This window comes from Sinocyclocheilus rhinocerous, unplaced genomic scaffold, assembly GCF_001515625.1.
Source record: "Sinocyclocheilus rhinocerous isolate Xijiao unplaced genomic scaffold, SAMN03320098_v1.1 scaffold1847, whole genome shotgun sequence".
Classification (NCBI taxonomy): Eukaryota; Metazoa; Chordata; class Actinopteri; order Cypriniformes; family Cyprinidae; genus Sinocyclocheilus; species Sinocyclocheilus rhinocerous.
In genome coordinates, this window is record NW_015629541.1 from 313,165 (window position 1) to 330,645 (window position 17,481).

General features: G+C 36.9%; 2 protein-coding genes across 2 annotated transcripts in view; both read right to left on the reverse strand.

The window, feature by feature from the left end:
• Window positions 1–2,468, reverse strand: LOC107739210 (uncharacterized). Its single transcript, XM_016551233.1, has 7 exons — window positions 1,893–2,468; window positions 1,701–1,752; window positions 1,492–1,614; window positions 1,225–1,350; window positions 1,050–1,101; window positions 188–240; window positions 1–74 (listed from the first exon to the last, which is right to left on the reverse strand). Exons 1-7 carry the CDS (start codon window positions 2,034–2,036, stop codon window positions 1–3), a joined length of 624 nt encoding a protein of 207 aa, XP_016406719.1. The 5' UTR covers window positions 2,037–2,468.
• A 1,800-nt stretch (window positions 2,469–4,268) lies between these two features.
• LOC107739211 (heat shock 70 kDa protein 4-like) overlaps window positions 4,269–17,481 on the reverse strand; it is a 15,623-nt gene continuing 2,410 nt past the window's right edge. Inside the window, exons 2-17 of the mRNA XM_016551234.1 lie at window positions 16,322–16,379; window positions 16,093–16,233; window positions 15,858–15,980; window positions 14,847–14,946; window positions 14,385–14,587; window positions 13,374–13,529; window positions 11,679–11,785; window positions 11,466–11,599; window positions 10,544–10,725; window positions 9,821–9,913; window positions 8,753–8,911; window positions 7,382–7,507; window positions 7,186–7,293; window positions 6,980–7,099; window positions 5,904–6,065; window positions 4,269–4,502 (exon numbers count right to left, since the gene is read on the reverse strand). Of these exons, the coding sequence (XP_016406720.1) occupies window positions 4,305–4,502; window positions 5,904–6,065; window positions 6,980–7,099; window positions 7,186–7,293; window positions 7,382–7,507; window positions 8,753–8,911; window positions 9,821–9,913; window positions 10,544–10,725; window positions 11,466–11,599; window positions 11,679–11,785; window positions 13,374–13,529; window positions 14,385–14,587; window positions 14,847–14,946; window positions 15,858–15,980; window positions 16,093–16,233; window positions 16,322–16,379 (2,170 nt within the window). The 3' untranslated portion in view covers window positions 4,269–4,304. The remainder of the gene's footprint in view (window positions 4,503–5,903; window positions 6,066–6,979; window positions 7,100–7,185; window positions 7,294–7,381; window positions 7,508–8,752; window positions 8,912–9,820; window positions 9,914–10,543; window positions 10,726–11,465; window positions 11,600–11,678; window positions 11,786–13,373; window positions 13,530–14,384; window positions 14,588–14,846; window positions 14,947–15,857; window positions 15,981–16,092; window positions 16,234–16,321; window positions 16,380–17,481) is intronic.

Below are 17,481 nucleotides of genomic sequence, written 5' to 3' on the forward strand. Positions count from 1 at the left end.
TTAGAAGGAAACTGAAAGAACTACAACCCTAGTATTCACAGGCGTTCTCTCATTAGCTGATTTTAACACACATCCTGCGAACAGCGGAAACAGAGCTTTATTTAATTTAAAAAAAAAAAAAAAAGGGGGAAAAAAAAGACATGCCGTCTACTGTATTTAAAACTTCCACGGAGTGAAACTCAAGTACCTGATGCAATATCTGATGCCAAGGTTTCAGAGGGCACACGTAAAGGAGAGAGGCTGAGAAATATATAATTAAAGTAAATTCTTTGTGATGACCTTAAGCACATATTATACAGTGCTTGTCAAAAGTTTGGAAACATTACGATTTTTAAATGTTTTTAAATCAAGTCTCTTGTACTCAACAAGGCTCAAAATAAATTACAATTACAATAAAACAAAAACATTTCTATTGTAATATATTTTAAAATGTAATTTTTCCCTGTGATGTGTTTGTGTTTAATAGAAATTAATGCTTTTTATTCAGCAAATATGAAAAATGACAGTGAAAACTTTTATAATGTTACAAAAGATTCTATTTCAAATAAACGCTGTTCTTTTGAACTTTCTATTTATCAAAGAATCCAGAACAAAAAAGTTTCCACAAAATATTAAGTTGCAAAAACATTGATAAAAATGTAAACCATTATTAATAACTGATCTTCAATAATAAAGCAGCAAATCAGCATATTAGAATGATTTCTGAAGGATCATGTGACACTGAAGACTGGAGTAATGATGCTGAAAATTCAGCTTTGCATCACAGAAATAAATTACATTTTACAATATATTCAAATAGAAAATAGCTATTTCAAATGACAATAATATTTCGTAATATTTATCAAATAAATGCAGCCTTGATGAGCAGAAGAGACTTCATTAAAAACTTTTAAAAATCATGTTTCCAAACTTTTGACAAGTACTCTCTCTTTATATATATATACACACACATACACACATACATATACATATACACACACACACACACCCCTAACAGTATACATATAATTTGAATAGTCTGTGTATATATGCATGTATAAAGGCCTTACCAAATGGGTGACAAAGAAAACGATTTCTCTTCAGCAGGGTTTAATGATAGTTCTGCATAAAATAAATGTCAAACAGCCTTTCATATTGACAACACGGCTCTAAAACATTTGTGTGAAATGCATCAGCAGTCACTGCATTAATAGCAGCTATGAATGATAAACAGCCATGACATACCGAGAATGGAGGAGAGATTCGGAGGCTGCTGCAGCGCTAACTCCTGCGCATGGCTGTGATCTAGAAGAGTTGAGTTTTTCACGGTGTTCATCATCCCATCTTCATCAAGTAAGGCCGTCCCCTCATCTGAGTGTCATGAGAGATACCCAAACAGTAATGTTCACTGCAAGCACTAGAAAGTCAAACATTGCATCTAATGATTTGTTCTGAGACACTGACATACATTTTTGGCTGAACTTTTAATCAGAGTTCTAAAACTAATTATACCATAATTGTCAGTTTTGCGAAACTCCTCGATGGATGAAAGCGTCGAGTCCGTGTTTGAAGCTGGAGAATCAACATCCAAGCAATCCAACAAGAAGCTGGAAACACCAGAGGGCATCGTTAGACCTGGTCAAGAACAGAGAACAGATCTGCATAGGTCTGTGAGGAAATATAACCACTCAAAGCATTGAACAGGGAGCTTCAAAACCAACTTGTGGAGTCCTGGCTGAAGTCCTTGGAGGCACTGGGAGTCGACATGCCCTGCTGAGAGCAGAGGAGAGTTGTTACACTACTAGACACCATATGGCTGTCTGCAGACCCAGTCTGACTCGTACAGCTTGCAGATTTTAGACTCATTCACACAAACTCCTTGTTAGAGCTCAGCAGTGATAGAGCGCTCGTACCTCAGCATGACCTCTCCTGCATCCTGAAATCAACGACTGGCCATTCAGACATCTTCCACCTGCCTTTATAGCTCTGGAACTGAAATTCGCAGAATAAAGAAACGCATTTATCACTTTAGTAGCAAACATGATGCTCATAACCATCTTCCACCATGCCAGTGAAGGTTTAGCTCATGAATATTAAGTAGTTCATGCTGTGTTGCATGATAATGTTCCACATGTGTATGCGAGATTTGAATGAGGCTGCACCCAAAATCACATATTTCCCTACTATATAGTAAGTAAACAAAAAAACAGTATGTGACAAAATAAATGTGTCCGAATTTACAGTATGCATTAAAACAGTAGGCAAAACATTCCTGGATGACCTATTCTTTCAGTGAGATTGTGAAGCGTGCATGTGATGGACACTTTACTATCCCATGAGGCCACAGGAGAGGATTTGTGAATGGCAGTGAAGTGACACAACTGACGCTGGTAGGTCACATGTAATGATAACATGGCAAATGTTGTACATCTGAATATTTTCACACACATACAGATTTAATTGATTTCTTTCCTTAATTGCATTGGATGCTTTAAAATACGAGGCACCAATGTTTCAGGACACATGCTTATTCGATAACTGTTTTATTTCCTATTTGGGTTTATGTGTATGCTTTATTTTTTAAGATTAACTTTTTTTCCCCAAGGCATTGTTAGATGCCAGTGTTTCCTGTCATAACTATGCATAGATTTGATTTCAAAAACAGCATCATAGCCAGTAAACTATATCTTGTTATGAATTTAAATCTGTATTTAACCTCACAACGATCTCAAAGTAAAAAGCGGTGCTAAAGTCGGATTTTGTGGTGGCTGTGCTTTAAAATTACATTTTTATCATCTTAATTCAAGTGAAGGATTTTGAAAGTCTGACAGTAATTAGTGTTGAGTACTACTGTAATGTTAACCCTGCCTTCTTTAAGTATTTGAAAATACAACAGTTGAAAACATTCATTAGAAAAGTACTAAAAAAGTAATCAAATAAGATCAGTTACACTACTTTAATAAAGTGATTGGAATGGTTACACTACTTATTACATTTTAAATAGGGTAATTTGTAATCTGTAACCTATTACATTTCCAAAGTAACCTTCCCAACACTGGCAACAACACTGTTGACTTTTATAAAGACAATAACAAATCAGATCATTATGCAAAAACAGGAGCAGAGTTAATTGCATGAAAGACTCACGACTGGCAGATCAAAATTGTTCGAGAAGCGCAAATATACTTAAATAAAACATGGAGTGTATATATGAGCAGTGTTGGGGAAAGTTACTGTTAAAAGTAATGCATTACAATATTGCGTTACTCCCTAAAAAAGTAACTGATTACGTTACTTAGTTACTTTTTATGGAAAGTAATGTGTTACGTTACTTTTGCGTTACTTTTTAAATCTGGACAGGGCTTGCTTGTTTGTTTTTAAAATAAAAAAAAAAAGTTATATTTTTGGCAAATATAAAAGCCTTTTCACACCAAAAGTGAAATGAATAAGCCTCAGGCTGAAGGGAAAGTAAATTTCCATGCCTTTGAAAATCTAGGAGTTAAAAAATGACAGTTATAACGTGTCGATAATTAGCGCAGAATTAGATGTGAAACGCTTCATACTGTAGGACGGCGCAGCTCTCATTGGCGTCACGTTGCGCCCGGGTTTTTTTCCACTTGACGCTTTCCTAACAATCATACTTGAGAAACTATACTACAATCGCACAAACCCGATCTTTAACTGTTGCGGTCGTTAAAGTGGGCGTGGTCCACAAATTAACAGCTGAGCGCTCGAGGAACGTTACCAGGCAACGTTAGTATAATTTATCAGTCCTAATCACTGATCTATATATGTTATATATTATAGATCAGTGGTCCTAATACATATTAAGCCGTGAGGTAATAAAGCGCTTAGCTGCCATAAAATGATAATAGAGCTGGGAAACCTTCTTTCTTTATTAGCCCATGTTATTAAATAATTATATAATATAAACTGAAATGCTTACAAATGTCATGTGAATAAATTTGCAAAACCAATAACTGAAACAAATAATTGTGCTTGAGTTACTAAACACTGGTGATGTAGCTGTGAAACACAATGTCGTCATCATACATAGAGACCTTCAGTAACTGTTGGTTCTGCAGGACTAAAATATTTCAGAGCTGGAAGACTTTGGGCATGTAATGTCACTGCTGTTTTCATGTTTATTAATGTTTGTTCATGTAATGCAGGGATTCTCAAACACTTTTGTCAGCCAAACCACTTGAAATAAAATATTTACTTGAAATATCTCTGAGGAAGTTAATATTCCAATAATTTAACAATTCACATGTCTGATGTCGGTTAATTCCATATAAGAGGCTGGTGCAGAGGGCCGGGCGAACTTAGTTGATGTCCATTTCAGGAAGCTTGGCCTCTGTGGTTTCTGGGGCGGCTTGGCCCTTCTCTGGGTTGCCCGTTTGGGCCTCTGAACCCTCCTGTCCGTTAACAGGGCCATTCTGTTCGGCTGCCGTCTCCTCCTTTGGAGGCTCCACTTTGGGCTTGGGTTTGGTGACGATATGATTGCAAGCAGAATACAGCTCCTGTGTAATGATGAAGATATAGTTAGAAGATTCAGTTCTCAAGAGGACATACATGGGCCAAAACCTGCTAAGCGAACTGAAACAACAGGTTTAAAAAGTGATTTTTCACTATTATTTATAGCAGGATCTGCATTTTCATGGGTTTAAATAAAAGATTTGGGTTATAAGAGACAATAAAGACAACTTTGTGCATCAAAACCACTCCTTACCTAGTAAAAAATTAACTTGATTTACAAAAGTTAACAAGTTTGCAACAGTAAATGTTACAGAACGTAACATTTTTGACAAGCCAATCATGTCAGTGAAGTCATGAAGTTAGCTTCATTCTGTAAAAAAAGTATAATGAGCGACACAGAAAGCATTTCGAACATCTCCAACGTGTTTTATAATACCCAGAAATCAAACATATTCTCACCCCTTACACACATGATCACGTCCATCATACGCATGCAAATGCGGGAGAGCGGAAAAGCAAGCTCATGCGAAGTTGCTGTGTTCCAAAGTTCAAGTTTGGTGAACTGTGATCTGCGAACTCGTATCAGATTGATACGTCATAAGCATGACCTCATAGCTGAATTAAAAGAACAGAAATTTAATTCTGCAGCACAAGTTTTTAAAAGGACTGAAGAAATTTTGCACGCTCGACGTCTAGTGTGACCGCAGCTTTAGGCCGGTTGCCGGTTGGAATGTTAGAACTAAAAACATGGACATAACACTCACAGGCATCAATCACTTCACTAAATACCTGCTGCTGGCTAAGAAATAATAATTACTACCTAAAGATCCATGTGTTTTCCAATCCACAAATTTGAATATCATGACATCAATGTCTGTCAAAAACAAATGTGCACAATACACAGTAGTATTTACAAGAAGCGGTCCAACGAGTACATGCATATCCTGGAAAAACCACACTGCCAGATGTTTTGACTACGTCATCGTCATCTTTCGGAGAAGGAGAAAATAGCGGTCCGAGCGGCTTCAACATGCTGTTGTCAGAGACCTTAATGTACGTAATACACAAGGATTTACATAATACATAGTTTTTGTTTTTTATGTACAAACCACACATTCTGACTATGATTCTGACATTCCTAATTTGAATATTTTCAATAATTTTTCATAATTTTGGCGATAGATTAAAACTGTTAAATGAGTGATCATGAGATGAGTCCATGTAGTCGTCCAATTTGATTCTCATATGCTGACATTTCTGGAACTTGACGTTTTTTTTTTAATAAAATGTAGTTTGATCAGTATCTTCTCACTATCTTCAAAGTTTGATCAAATTTGGTTTCATTTTACAATAAAACATTATACATTTTTACATGATTCGTTACATTTAAGTACCCCTTAGCTGATTTTGAGCCATACGGATAACCAAAATACTAAAGTTTGTACCTTTGTTTTGGCCTGAATCTCTTGGGCTTTAACCACAGGGTCCTGGCTGAGACTCTGTTTGCTCTGCAGATTCATTTTGTTGTTCATCCAGGTCATGGCTTCATTCATCTGCTTGTCCACCTTCATCATCTCCAGCTCATCCAAATGATCATACAGCTCATCCTGAGTTTTGAGAATTAACAAATAATGTGGTTCATCCAAATGTTTTCAACAATGTTACCCTATGAAAGAAACTAATGGGGTTTAAAAGACACTTAAAGGCAGGGTAGGTGATTTGGTTCAAAAACATTTTTTGTTATGCTGGTTGAAAGTCTCTTCACATCCCGACAGCAATCACTAATTTAACTGGTCTAAATGTATTTATATTGTCTGTGGAAGTCATAGGACACAAAATGTTCGTCCAATCATATCTCTCAGTCCGAGGGCTACGATAGGCTGTCCTACCTGCCTGTCAGTGTATGTATTTGCAAACCTGCACGCACCCTGTTCACACAGACATGATATATCATCAGCGCTTTCCATTATGCTACTGCAGAGCAAGCGAGAATGGAAGCCGTTATTATTGTAATATTTTGCACTTTGTACAGTAATTTTTTGCGACATGAGGTAATCTGACAGCGTTGCATTCAATCCTCCACCAACGCTGTCTCTCATCGTGTCGCTGGTTAGCCTCTGATCTGCCTGTGTTTTCGAGGAGGCGTGGCTTTGGAGAGTGATTTGCAGGGAGGGTGAGATCTTATGCTTTCAAAGCTAGCGTGCTATTGCTAGCCTCTCCGAAATCACCTACCCTACCTTTAATATTCAGCAATTTTTTTAGATTCAACTGCACTGACATATTGGATGAAAACAAAACAAGCACTAACTTTGACACCGTTATTGAAATAAACTAAATCTTGAGCTGAAAAAAAATTACTCTTGTCTTCTGTAGAGCTGCTTTACAGCTGAAGTTAAATGTTTCAATTTAACAATATTATTACTCTTATTTTACTGTTTGCTAATGTGAAGCTGCTTTGAAAAAGTCTGTATTGTATAAAACGCTATATAAATAAATGTGACTGGACTTAATGAGTGATTACCTTGGCCTTATAAGCCTCGACGACTTTCGTGTACTGCTGGATTTGCCTTCCGAGCTCATCCAAAGCTTTTGGCCGCTCCTCTGCCTCCGTGTATCGGTTCTGAATCGGCTCTCCCAGTTTCTAGGAGCAAATGTTTTTTTTTGTTCATTCTTTTTAAAGGTCGACAGTTTCAAATGTCAACAAATCAGTCACACATCCACACCTACCTTCAACTCCACCAGTTTATCGATGTATACTTGCTTCTGCTGGTCCTCTCCTTCTTCATACAACCAGTTTTCAGTGTCCTCCAGTTTCAAGGAGAAAGAATCTCGATCCTGAATTGAAAGACGTTGCTTAATAAAAACCATTACTTATAAACACAGGTATCTTTATGAATGAAGGCAAATGCATGTAGACACTCACAGCCTCGCTGACAAAGTTCTCCAGCACTCCGTGCAGTTTGTCTCTCATTTCATAAACATATTCCTCCACATAGTTCTTTGCATCGTTTCTTTCTTTCTCCAGTTTATCCTGCATAATCATCTTCCCCTACAGGCAAGAAAACACAACGTCAGCAACCAACTCTAGAAGAGGCGCCTGGATTGGCAGACAGTCATTTATCAGTGTTCAAGTGTTTAAATTGTTTATGATTTAATTAATTGTTCATTTTCACTTACAAATGCACTGTAGTTCTTACATTAAGCCCAGTTCAGGAAACACTGGTGTAATGTAATGTTTAATGCATTTTATGATGTTGATATAAAAAATGTATATATTTTCTTTCTCTTTGCTTTTTTATTTCAATATGTTACATTTAATGGTAAAGTAGATAAAAAGTAATCTATAATAATAACAACCTAAAATGAGTAACCTTGATTAAGTTACTAACTACAGTTTTCATCATGTAATCTGTAATCAGTAACAAACTACAATTTGTAAGTAATCTACCCAGCACTGATTAAGTCATTTTTATATTCCAGTAAACTTTATCAAGCGATATGAAGAAGAAAAAAAGAATAAAAGAAAGTTGCTTGGTTTTATAAGTGACTTTTGTGTGAGTGGTGTTTCATGCACATGCAAAAGGGAACAAATCCTTCAGTGTTTCTCCTAAAGCTGCACGATTAATCGTCAAAAGTCTGCAATCTCGAATAAAACCCCCACATGATCTTATTTCTAAATGTCAAAAGTTTAATAGACACAGGCAAATCATTGTCAAAGTCATGCCAAAACATTAAAATCTGCGTTCGCGCTGCCGAAACAGCTTCACAAACAGCTTCTTTTCAACCACATAGTCATTCATATTAATCACAGAAGTACTGGGATAAAGGTTTATAGTTTGGATATAAACACTGATGTCTACTGTAGCAATCCAAATGGAGTAAATCACCTTTTAAAAAGTATTTAGCTCTTCAAATAACATTTGTTTTGATTGACACTAGGTGGCGACAATTGACTGTCATAAAAAATTATTTGTCATGGATTCATTCATTTTAAAGATTCGTTCAAAAACACGGATTCATCCAGTAATGAAACAAGTCAAGTATTTATGAGTGAATCATTGAATCGTTCATTCAAACCAATTTTTCTTAATTCATTCAAATTAAACATTTTAATAGACTGCAGCAAATACAGCCTCTAGTAAATTACATGCTATTTTACTTTAGTTCAGAATCGTGGGAGAATCATGATCTCTTTTTGAAACAAATCGTGCAGCTCTAGCTTCTCCTACAGAACGCTAATCAGAGAAACTGATCGCTGTGGTGTGGTTCGAGTGCTTTGCGCATTGTGCCGTACCTCATTCTCCACGAACAGATTGAGCGCTTCACCGGCCAGCTGCCAGTTCAGGCTGTTCTCGATGGGAAGATCCACCGTCTTTGTTTTCACTTTGGCTTTCTTGGCTTGTGGAGGCTGTTCATTCTTCTTCTCCTCCTGTTTGTTGTCTTCTGTTGAAGTCTAAAAGTCATTATAGTTAGTTAATTTCCCATTTTTCATTGCAAACATTAAGTGTTGTAGAGCAGTGGTGGGTTGTGGGATTCAAAGGGGGAAAAAAGGCTCCCATGTCTTTGTTATTGATGTCAAATTGTGTCCAATCAGACTTTGTTTTACCATTAAACAGGCGAAGTGATGCAGTAATCCAACGCATTATGTCCGTTTAATCAATCGCATGACTCTTCCTGTACTGTGTATTTTGGTCAAATCAACATTTATTTGTTTCTCTCAAAGTTTTCCTCTCCACCATACGGAGTTATTTCTCTTGCCACAGATCTCCAGTTCACCACTGCCACTTAAATCTTCTGTAAAACTGCTTTGAAACAATGTGTATTGTGAAAAACACCATTGAAACCATGCAATGTTCAAAGACTGTCCAGACTACAAAGCACAAAAATCACAACAATGTGTTTCCTGCAGTGAATAACTGGCTGTCGAGAGTCTGAAACCAACAAATTACAAGATACAGTTATGAACCAAAATTGCTAATTTTTCCTACCTGTGTCATTTGAATCATTTTGTATGAAATCGGACCAATGCAGTTCACTTTTGATACCGTGTTGGGTTGCCAATGCAAAATGTGGCTTTTCTCAAACATAAGCCTGGTATAATATTCATGTGAGGGCGCATACAAGCTGTACAATGCCATTTAAAAATTACATTTTTGATTTTATGTCCCTTTTTTATTCCTTGGTTTCTTTTACATTTAGATATTTCATATGACAATAAAATGCAAATAATAAAAGCATCAGTCTGTCAGAAGGAATGAACTGTTTTTACATGCACAACAGGCAGGCTGCAATTGGAAATGCATGCTTTGTATTTGTTGAAATGCTGTATATTTGGTGTTGGTGTGCAAGTGTATTCACACACCTCCATGTCTTCAGTGTCTGATTTCTTATCAGCATGTTCTTTCTGATCATCTCCTTGAGCCTTCTGTACTTCCTGATCCACTTGCATCTTGTTCTTTAAAGAGCAAATACAATGAATGTTCACAGGGTCTTGTAAATGACTATGGCCACAAACACACTCGAGCTTTAGGAGTCATTTTGAATGGTCTTATAAACTTTTGTTTTTGCATCTCACAAGTGTAAATGTATGGAAGATTATTTCCACCACAGAATGAAAAATAAATTAATAATAATAGCAACTGCGACTTTTTAGGCTCACAATTCTGACCTTTACCCCCCCCCCTTCACACTTCTGAATTCAAAGGGAAAAAAAGTCAGAATTTTGAGTTTAGAACTTGCAACTTGCAATTTGCAATTTTGAGAAATCTAAATTGTGAGAAATTTGCAAAGACCTTTTTTTTTAATATTTTTATTCTGTAGCAGAAATAAGCTTCCATATAAGCTTCAGCTATGGTTATAAATCTCAACAGTATTCATTTCAGGAGAGACTCCTGTATTCTGTACACACGCAGAAGGACAGTAAGGGGATTCCCTTCCACGTTTACATTTTTTTCTAATGCTCACAAAACAAGTCTAATTTTTAGAGCTAATTCTTTAGAGCTAACTGCTCTGTGCCAAGTGGATCCCCTGATGTGATGGGATAAGACAAAACCATTAGAAATGCCATCAGCAGTGATGACTTTACCTCATCTTCTTTGACTGGAGTGTCCATCTCCATGGGTTCCTCTCCCTCAGCAGACTTCACAACCTCCACCAGGGAGGCGCTGGACACACTGAAGACCCCATGCACATTCACACGCACCTTCACCTTCACCTTCGAGCTCTCGCCTGACGGCTGAGGCACCACCTTCTGGATGGTAAACTGGCCTGCGGCAGGAAAAATGAGCCAATAGGGTTGCACAATTAATCATAATCATGATTTATGGTTCTCTCGATTAAGCATAATTGTCTGTGAAGCTAGCTCGCTGATTGAATCCTGTAAACATTGTTTTTTATTTGACATTTACATTATCTTGCATTGATAACAAGCCTCCGGTTGACAGATATCAAGAGATTAAACTCCCAATAATGTATGCAAACTCTTAGATGGACTTTTTCAGCCCATCTTCACAACCTGGCAACACAATCATCTTGAGCACACACACTCTCTGCACTACAAAAAATGCGCTGATGATCTGAAAACATTGACAAACAAGTATGTTGGAGTTTAGCGATCTCCATTGCGATTCCTTCACAGGGCCGCTTGTGCAGTTTGCTGCAAATAAACCTGTGAGCAAACCTTCTCAGTGATGAACTGTATTAAAGCCAAACATGAAACGCAACTATATTGTTTGCGACTGTGGTTGCTGAATCAATGCACTTACACTCTGTGCTACATTACAAAGTCTTTAATGGAAAATCATTAAACGAAAAGAAAAAAAAAATGCAAATAAATTTTTTTATGAATGCACATACTGTAAAATAAAATGCAACCCGTTTGTTTGTTATTTTCACACTTTATTAGAGTAAAATGATCGGCTTCTGAATATGACTTTTTTGTTTTGTTTTGTATGGACTAGTGTAATGTACTAAATGAAGCAGTACTGTGCAGAGCATTCCCAACACACCTATGGTAGGATCCGAATATGGCAACTCTTTGGGATTGTTGTAGTAGGCCTCTAAAGAGAAAGGCTCCCTCCGGTAGAAAGTTAACACTTTAGAGAAGGGGGCGGCATGGTTCTTCGGGAAAACTTCGCAATCACTGCAGTGCAAGACAGCATGTGACTATTAAAACAGTGAACTAAGAGTTAATCATGACACACACAGAACCAAGAACGCACCTGACGCCTTCATCAGCTGCTGAGGTCCACTTCAGAGCGATGGGGTAGGGAACCACTTCTGTGATGGAAAACTCGCGCACTTTGAAGGCGGGCGACAGGATTGCACACTGAGGAACAATGAACATTCGTTTGCAACACTAGGAAACACTGTAGGCAGTTATTATGAGAAACAGCAGAAAAATGAACTCTTATGTTGTACTGGTGGTACAAACCATCACAGGAAGTTATTTTCACAATTCTGTGGTTACAAAATTATTTAATCTGATAATTATACATTTAAAATGATATTAAACAGCTTTAATGTAGCTACTTGCATTTTGTTAGTAGCCTGGTAGGGTTGCACAGCCAGTTCTTAAATTGGAACGTAAATTTCACACTTAAGGCTTAGTAACTACTAGCTCGTTTGTAACTCTGTACTTCGTTTGGTTGCACCATTTGCTCTTAAGGCAGAATGTAATTAGTTGGTCGTAAGCTCTCCGTAAAGTAACGTGCAGTCACATAATGATCCAACAGCTTCAGATCTATGAGCAGAATTGACTATTTCAGTTTATCCTGTCCTGTTCTCTGTGTAGGGTGTTTAACGGTCGGTCTGTAAGAACTGACCGTGGACAGGAGAGTTGTGCTGTCGCTGGACACCAGTGATCGAAAAACTTTAAATCAGTGCACACTTACCAGATTACTGAGTGCACTGTTAGTTACAGCGCTTACTTCCTTTATTCATATTGCTACCAATTTCATTATTTGTGGTGGGGAAAAAAAACATAATAGAATCACTTTATACCATGGTCTGTCTGAATACTGGATTCTGATTGGCTGGCAGGTATACATTAAAACTGTTTAATGCACAGGTAGTTCCAAGTCAGTTTAATCACGTTCTATAGTAATGAGCTGCTTTCATTGATGCACACACACACACACAGAAACATTTGTGAGTATAGAAACTTGTTGTTAACGCTGCTCCGCGACTTTTATTAATAAAATAGCTTTGATACTAAATTATGTTTCTCAGCAACAAGGAGGTAAAATCGCTGTTTTTGAAGTAACTAAACAGCTTCATTGTTTGTAGAGAGAGATGCACAGATGCAGGTAATTCACACACACAACTTTCATCTCTCTTTCTCGATCGATAATTAATTCAAATAAATGCTATAATTTATTCATTCAAATAAATGCGATCTTACCTCTCTATTTCATCTCTGTGTCTGATTTAAAGCGGGCAGAATAATGAGCCGTAACTGATGAAAATAACCGTCATTTTTACCGTTCCGGTCAAATATTGCGCTGCAAAAATCATTAACCGCTTTAACTTGACAGTGCTGGCAAATGTCCATGGTATAAGCAGGATAATGCACGACTAGCGGTGCATTAAATGAATTTGATGCACTGCTTCGTGTCGGGTGGTTCATTGCCTCCACACCGTGCATTAAATTAGTAAATTATAGCGGTGGATTATCCCTTAATTATTTTACAGATTAATTATAATTTTTTTAATCAACTGAATTTTAAAATTATATAATTCAGTAAAAGTTATGTAAAACAAATAGAAATTAAATTGCAGCAATTGCCATGTATGTGTGTTTACTATCTTTCAATTAAATAGTGTGATATATATATCGAGTTTATATCAGCCATGTGCCACTCTGCGCTCGAAGATATCGGCATCGGCAATCAAATAGTCCATGACCGAGAACTAACTTGCAGTGCACATCCTCTGGCCACAGCCTCGTCCGCATTCAACGTCGTACTCAGTTCCTTTCCGAAAAATTTGCTGATTCTGTCTTTGATGGCTGGAGTCCTGGAGGCGCCGCCCATGATCTCCACTGCATAGATGTCCTCTTTCTTCAGTCCTGGTTATAGGAGGGGGAAAAAAACATAATACAGTGTTTAACAAGTCAAACATAATACGGTCAAGATGGCCGAGATACCCGTGTAGTCCAATATTTAAACACATGCGATATGTCAAATACAGACACTTCAATGTATTTACAGAATCATGTTTCACTGAATAGGTTATTTATTGTACTGTGATAAAGCCCAGATCTGTAAGCATTAGCAGAACTAAAGGTGCCGGAATAAACGTGAAGTGCATGTCAAACGCTGTCATCAAACGTGAAACAGCGGTGTCGTCATCAGAGCTCAAACTCTTCTCATAGTAATTACGTCACAGCTATTCTCTGAAATGTTTTTCTCTAAATTTATAAAAGCACATAGAAAAATTTAATTATAGCTTATCTCACTAATCAGATTTAAGCTTGACCCACCTCTAATAATAATAATAATAGTGTGATTGAGCATTCCAATCTAAATTCATGTTGTTTTAGTATCATGTATATGCTATTACAGTTAGTTCATATTTTAAGCTTTTATTTTTATACTTACTGTTTTTATTTTAATGTTAGCACAATTTTTAGTAATTTTGTTAAGTGCTTTTGTAATTTTTATTAGCTTTTGTTTATTTTAAATTACTATTCAGGTTTAATGTCACTTTTAAAGGTTTAATTTCACTTTTAGTTTCGGTTTAGCTTTAGTTTTTGTTGTAGTTGTTTTTTTCTTTCCAGTTAGTAATTTTAGTGTTTCAACTTAAACTATAAAAAAAATTAAATAAATTCAGTTTAGGCAACTAACTGAAATGAGTTTTTCATTTAATCATTTTATTTTATGTTTTAATAGTTTTAGATTTAGTTAACAATAATAACCTAGCCCTGCCTTGAATATTAACATGCTGTGACGGTTAAGAACTAGCACCATAGAAAGTATGTGGAGAAAAAGCCTCACCTTCAACTTGCCCTTGTTAAAGGCACACACAGAGACCTGGTAACCAGCGTGGCCAACATCCACGAACACCACAGTCCTGGGCTTTTCCTCAGGAGCAGGCAGGTCCTGTTTGTAGATCCCATACGCCAGCGCAACTACAATTACAGTTAACACATTAAACTCTTAAAACTAAAAGTAGAGTTAAAGAGTTATATAGAAACACTTTTGCTTGTATTTTTAACGCTTTGGGGACCTGACGCAGTTCAATACATTTCTGTTTTGTTGGAAAAGGAATAGCTCAAATATTCAGCATAACTTTTTCCTTTGTGTTTCACAGAACTAATATAGGTCTGGCATGACATAATGACAGAGGTTTCATTTTTGGGTGAACTAAATGCATCTGAAGTATTTTACCTGCTGTAGTGTCATTCATGAGTCTGAGACAGTTAAGGCCTGCGATCTGTGCAGCATCCATGACTGATCTTCTCTCGGCATCAGTAAAGAAGCTGGGAACCTATGCAAGAGCATGAAAAAACCAAAAAGAAACAATAACTACTCACATTCATTACATAGTAACTACAACACCTAAGAAATAAAAACATGCATAATGCAATATTCTGAAAATTGCATCATTGATGTTTCTGGGACTGACAATGGAGCAGAACAAACGGCAAGAGAATCAGAAGAAGTGAGAAATGCTCAACTCAAAATCAAATCAGAGGCGAAAAACGCTGATGTGAGGTCAAGGCAAATGTATTCAAAGCAGCTTTACATAAAATCATAATGTTAATATATATAATACCTTAATATATTCACACCATACAGTCACATTTAGCAGATTAAAGTTAGACAATAATAGAATTTACATTTTGTGATGATACAAGCAATCAAGCGTTGAGATTTGCAACATAGTATGTATCGCCTTATGTGAATATACTTTATGTATGCAGATAAAATTAGACACAGACACATATACATATACATATATATATATATATATATACACACACAGCTTTGCAAAAGTGTACTGTGTGCACGCAGGTTAAGTATGATGTACTATATGTATCTAACTTTTAATATACAGGCAATAATAAAGTTTGTATTTCTGACAATAAAACAATCAAGCAGTTGAGATAAGAGTTTCAAAATCTGCCATTAGTACTGGAGTTTGACTCAGTTTGCACGCTTTCATTGTGGTTAGGTTAACAAAAAAGTGTATTTAACACACACACACACACACACCATATGATTACTTTTAGTATTCGGAATTTAAATCTGCCTTTTCCCAAGTGCCATCTATATGATGTTATTATTGACGGCCTCATATATCACAGCTCTTACAGAAGATGACCACACCACTCTTTGCATTTAGCAGTTCTAGAGAAGAATATTTTAAGTATACTTAGAAAGACAGAAGAGGCGTACAGAGATGACGCAGTCTGCCACGGGTTTCTTGAGCGCAGCTTCAGCGGTCTCCTTCAGTTTGGTCAGCAGCATGGCAGTGACCTGCTCAATGCTGAACACCTTCTCCTCCTCCATATACATGACCTGTGGAGACAGACAGCATAAAGCACTGTGAAATAGCCACAACTGAACAGAGCAGCTGTTACAACACACACGTGACTCTCTGGCACGATCTCTGCTGTTTAATTAGTCTTACCTTAATACCAGTGGTTCCAGTTGGCATCTGAGCGAGATCAAAGACCAGGCTGGACTTTGCCGCCTGAACATACGGGTCACTAAATGCCCTGCCATGGAATCGCTTAAAACCCTGCACAGTGTTCTTGCAGTTTGTGACCACCTTGTTATGGGAGCAGAAATTACCATTACAACTTCTCCCCATCCATGCAATACATTTTCTTATTTATTTAAAATAAATAAACATCTACCTGGCTTTTGGCGGCTGCCCCTATCGATCTATTACGAGGACCGAATGACACGAATGACCTGAAAAGAGCACATCATCACACATCAATTTAGAATGATCTTAATAAATCATTGTTCTTGAAACTTTAACTTCATGCTCCTTAAAAGAATAGCTTTTAAATTGCTGAAAATTTAAAGGCCATCCAAGATATAGGTGAGTTTGTTTCTTCATCAGATTTGGAGAAATGTAGCATTGCATCACTTGCTCACCAATGGATCCTCTGCAGTGAATGGGTGCCGTCAGAATGAGAGTCCAAACAGCTGATAAAAACATCACAATCCACACAACTCCAATTAACAACTTGTGAAGCAAAAAGCTGTGTGTTTGTAAGAAACAAATATATCATTAAGGCATTTTAACTCCAAACCGTTTCTTCTGGCCAAAATACCAAAAGTCCATTATCCATGATATCGCTTCCTCCAGTGAAAAAAGACATCAAAATCCCATATATTTGTTTAGAACTGTTTTGGCTTGTAAACGGTGCTTGATCTGTGCAGATTTATCTCCTGATTCAAACCAAACTACCTTTTCACTGGAGGAAGTGTTATTATGGATTATGGACTTATATTTTAGCTGGAAACAATGATTCAAAGTTAAAAATGTCTTGATTAATTAGTTTCTTACAAACATGCAGCATTCGGTTTCTCAAGACATTAATTGCTGGACTGGAGTGGTGTGGATTATTGTGATGTTTTTATCAGCTGTTTGGACTCTCATTCTGACGGCACCCATTCACTGCAGAGGAGCCATTGGTGAGCAAGTGATGCAATGCTACATTTCTCCAAAATCTGATGAAGAAATCATCTCATCTACTCATCTTGAATGGCCTGAGGGTGAGGAAATTTTCAGAACATTTCTTGGATTAACTATTCCTTTAAAGGCACAATATGTAAGATTTTTTTATTAAAATATCCAAAAACCACTAGAACAGTGTTATATATTTTGCTGACTTGTGTATTTACATTATCCCAAACGTTTCGAAGAATGTTTAAATCCAGAGAAATAAGCAATTTTAACTAGTGACACGGACCGTGTCCATAGTGTCATTGTGTCGCCTGCCAATGACGTCATAACCCCTCAATTTCCGGTTTTGTTTTGTAGAAAACATGGAAACACCAAAGA

Excerpts from the sequence above, each read along its gene's own strand:
- LOC107739210 (XM_016551233.1), bottom strand. The coding sequence starts at position 2,036 with ATGGTTATGAGCATCATGTTTGCTACTAAAGTGATAAATGCGTTTCTT. Across the intron at positions 1,615-1,700 it reads CTTCAGCCAGGACTCCACAA|GTCTAACGATGCCCTCTGGT; the intron begins GTTGGTTTTGAA and ends GTTCTTGACCAG. Across the intron at positions 1,102-1,224 it reads GAATCTCTCCTCCATTCTCG|AACTATCATTAAACCCTGCT; the intron begins GTATGTCATGGC and ends TATTTTATGCAG.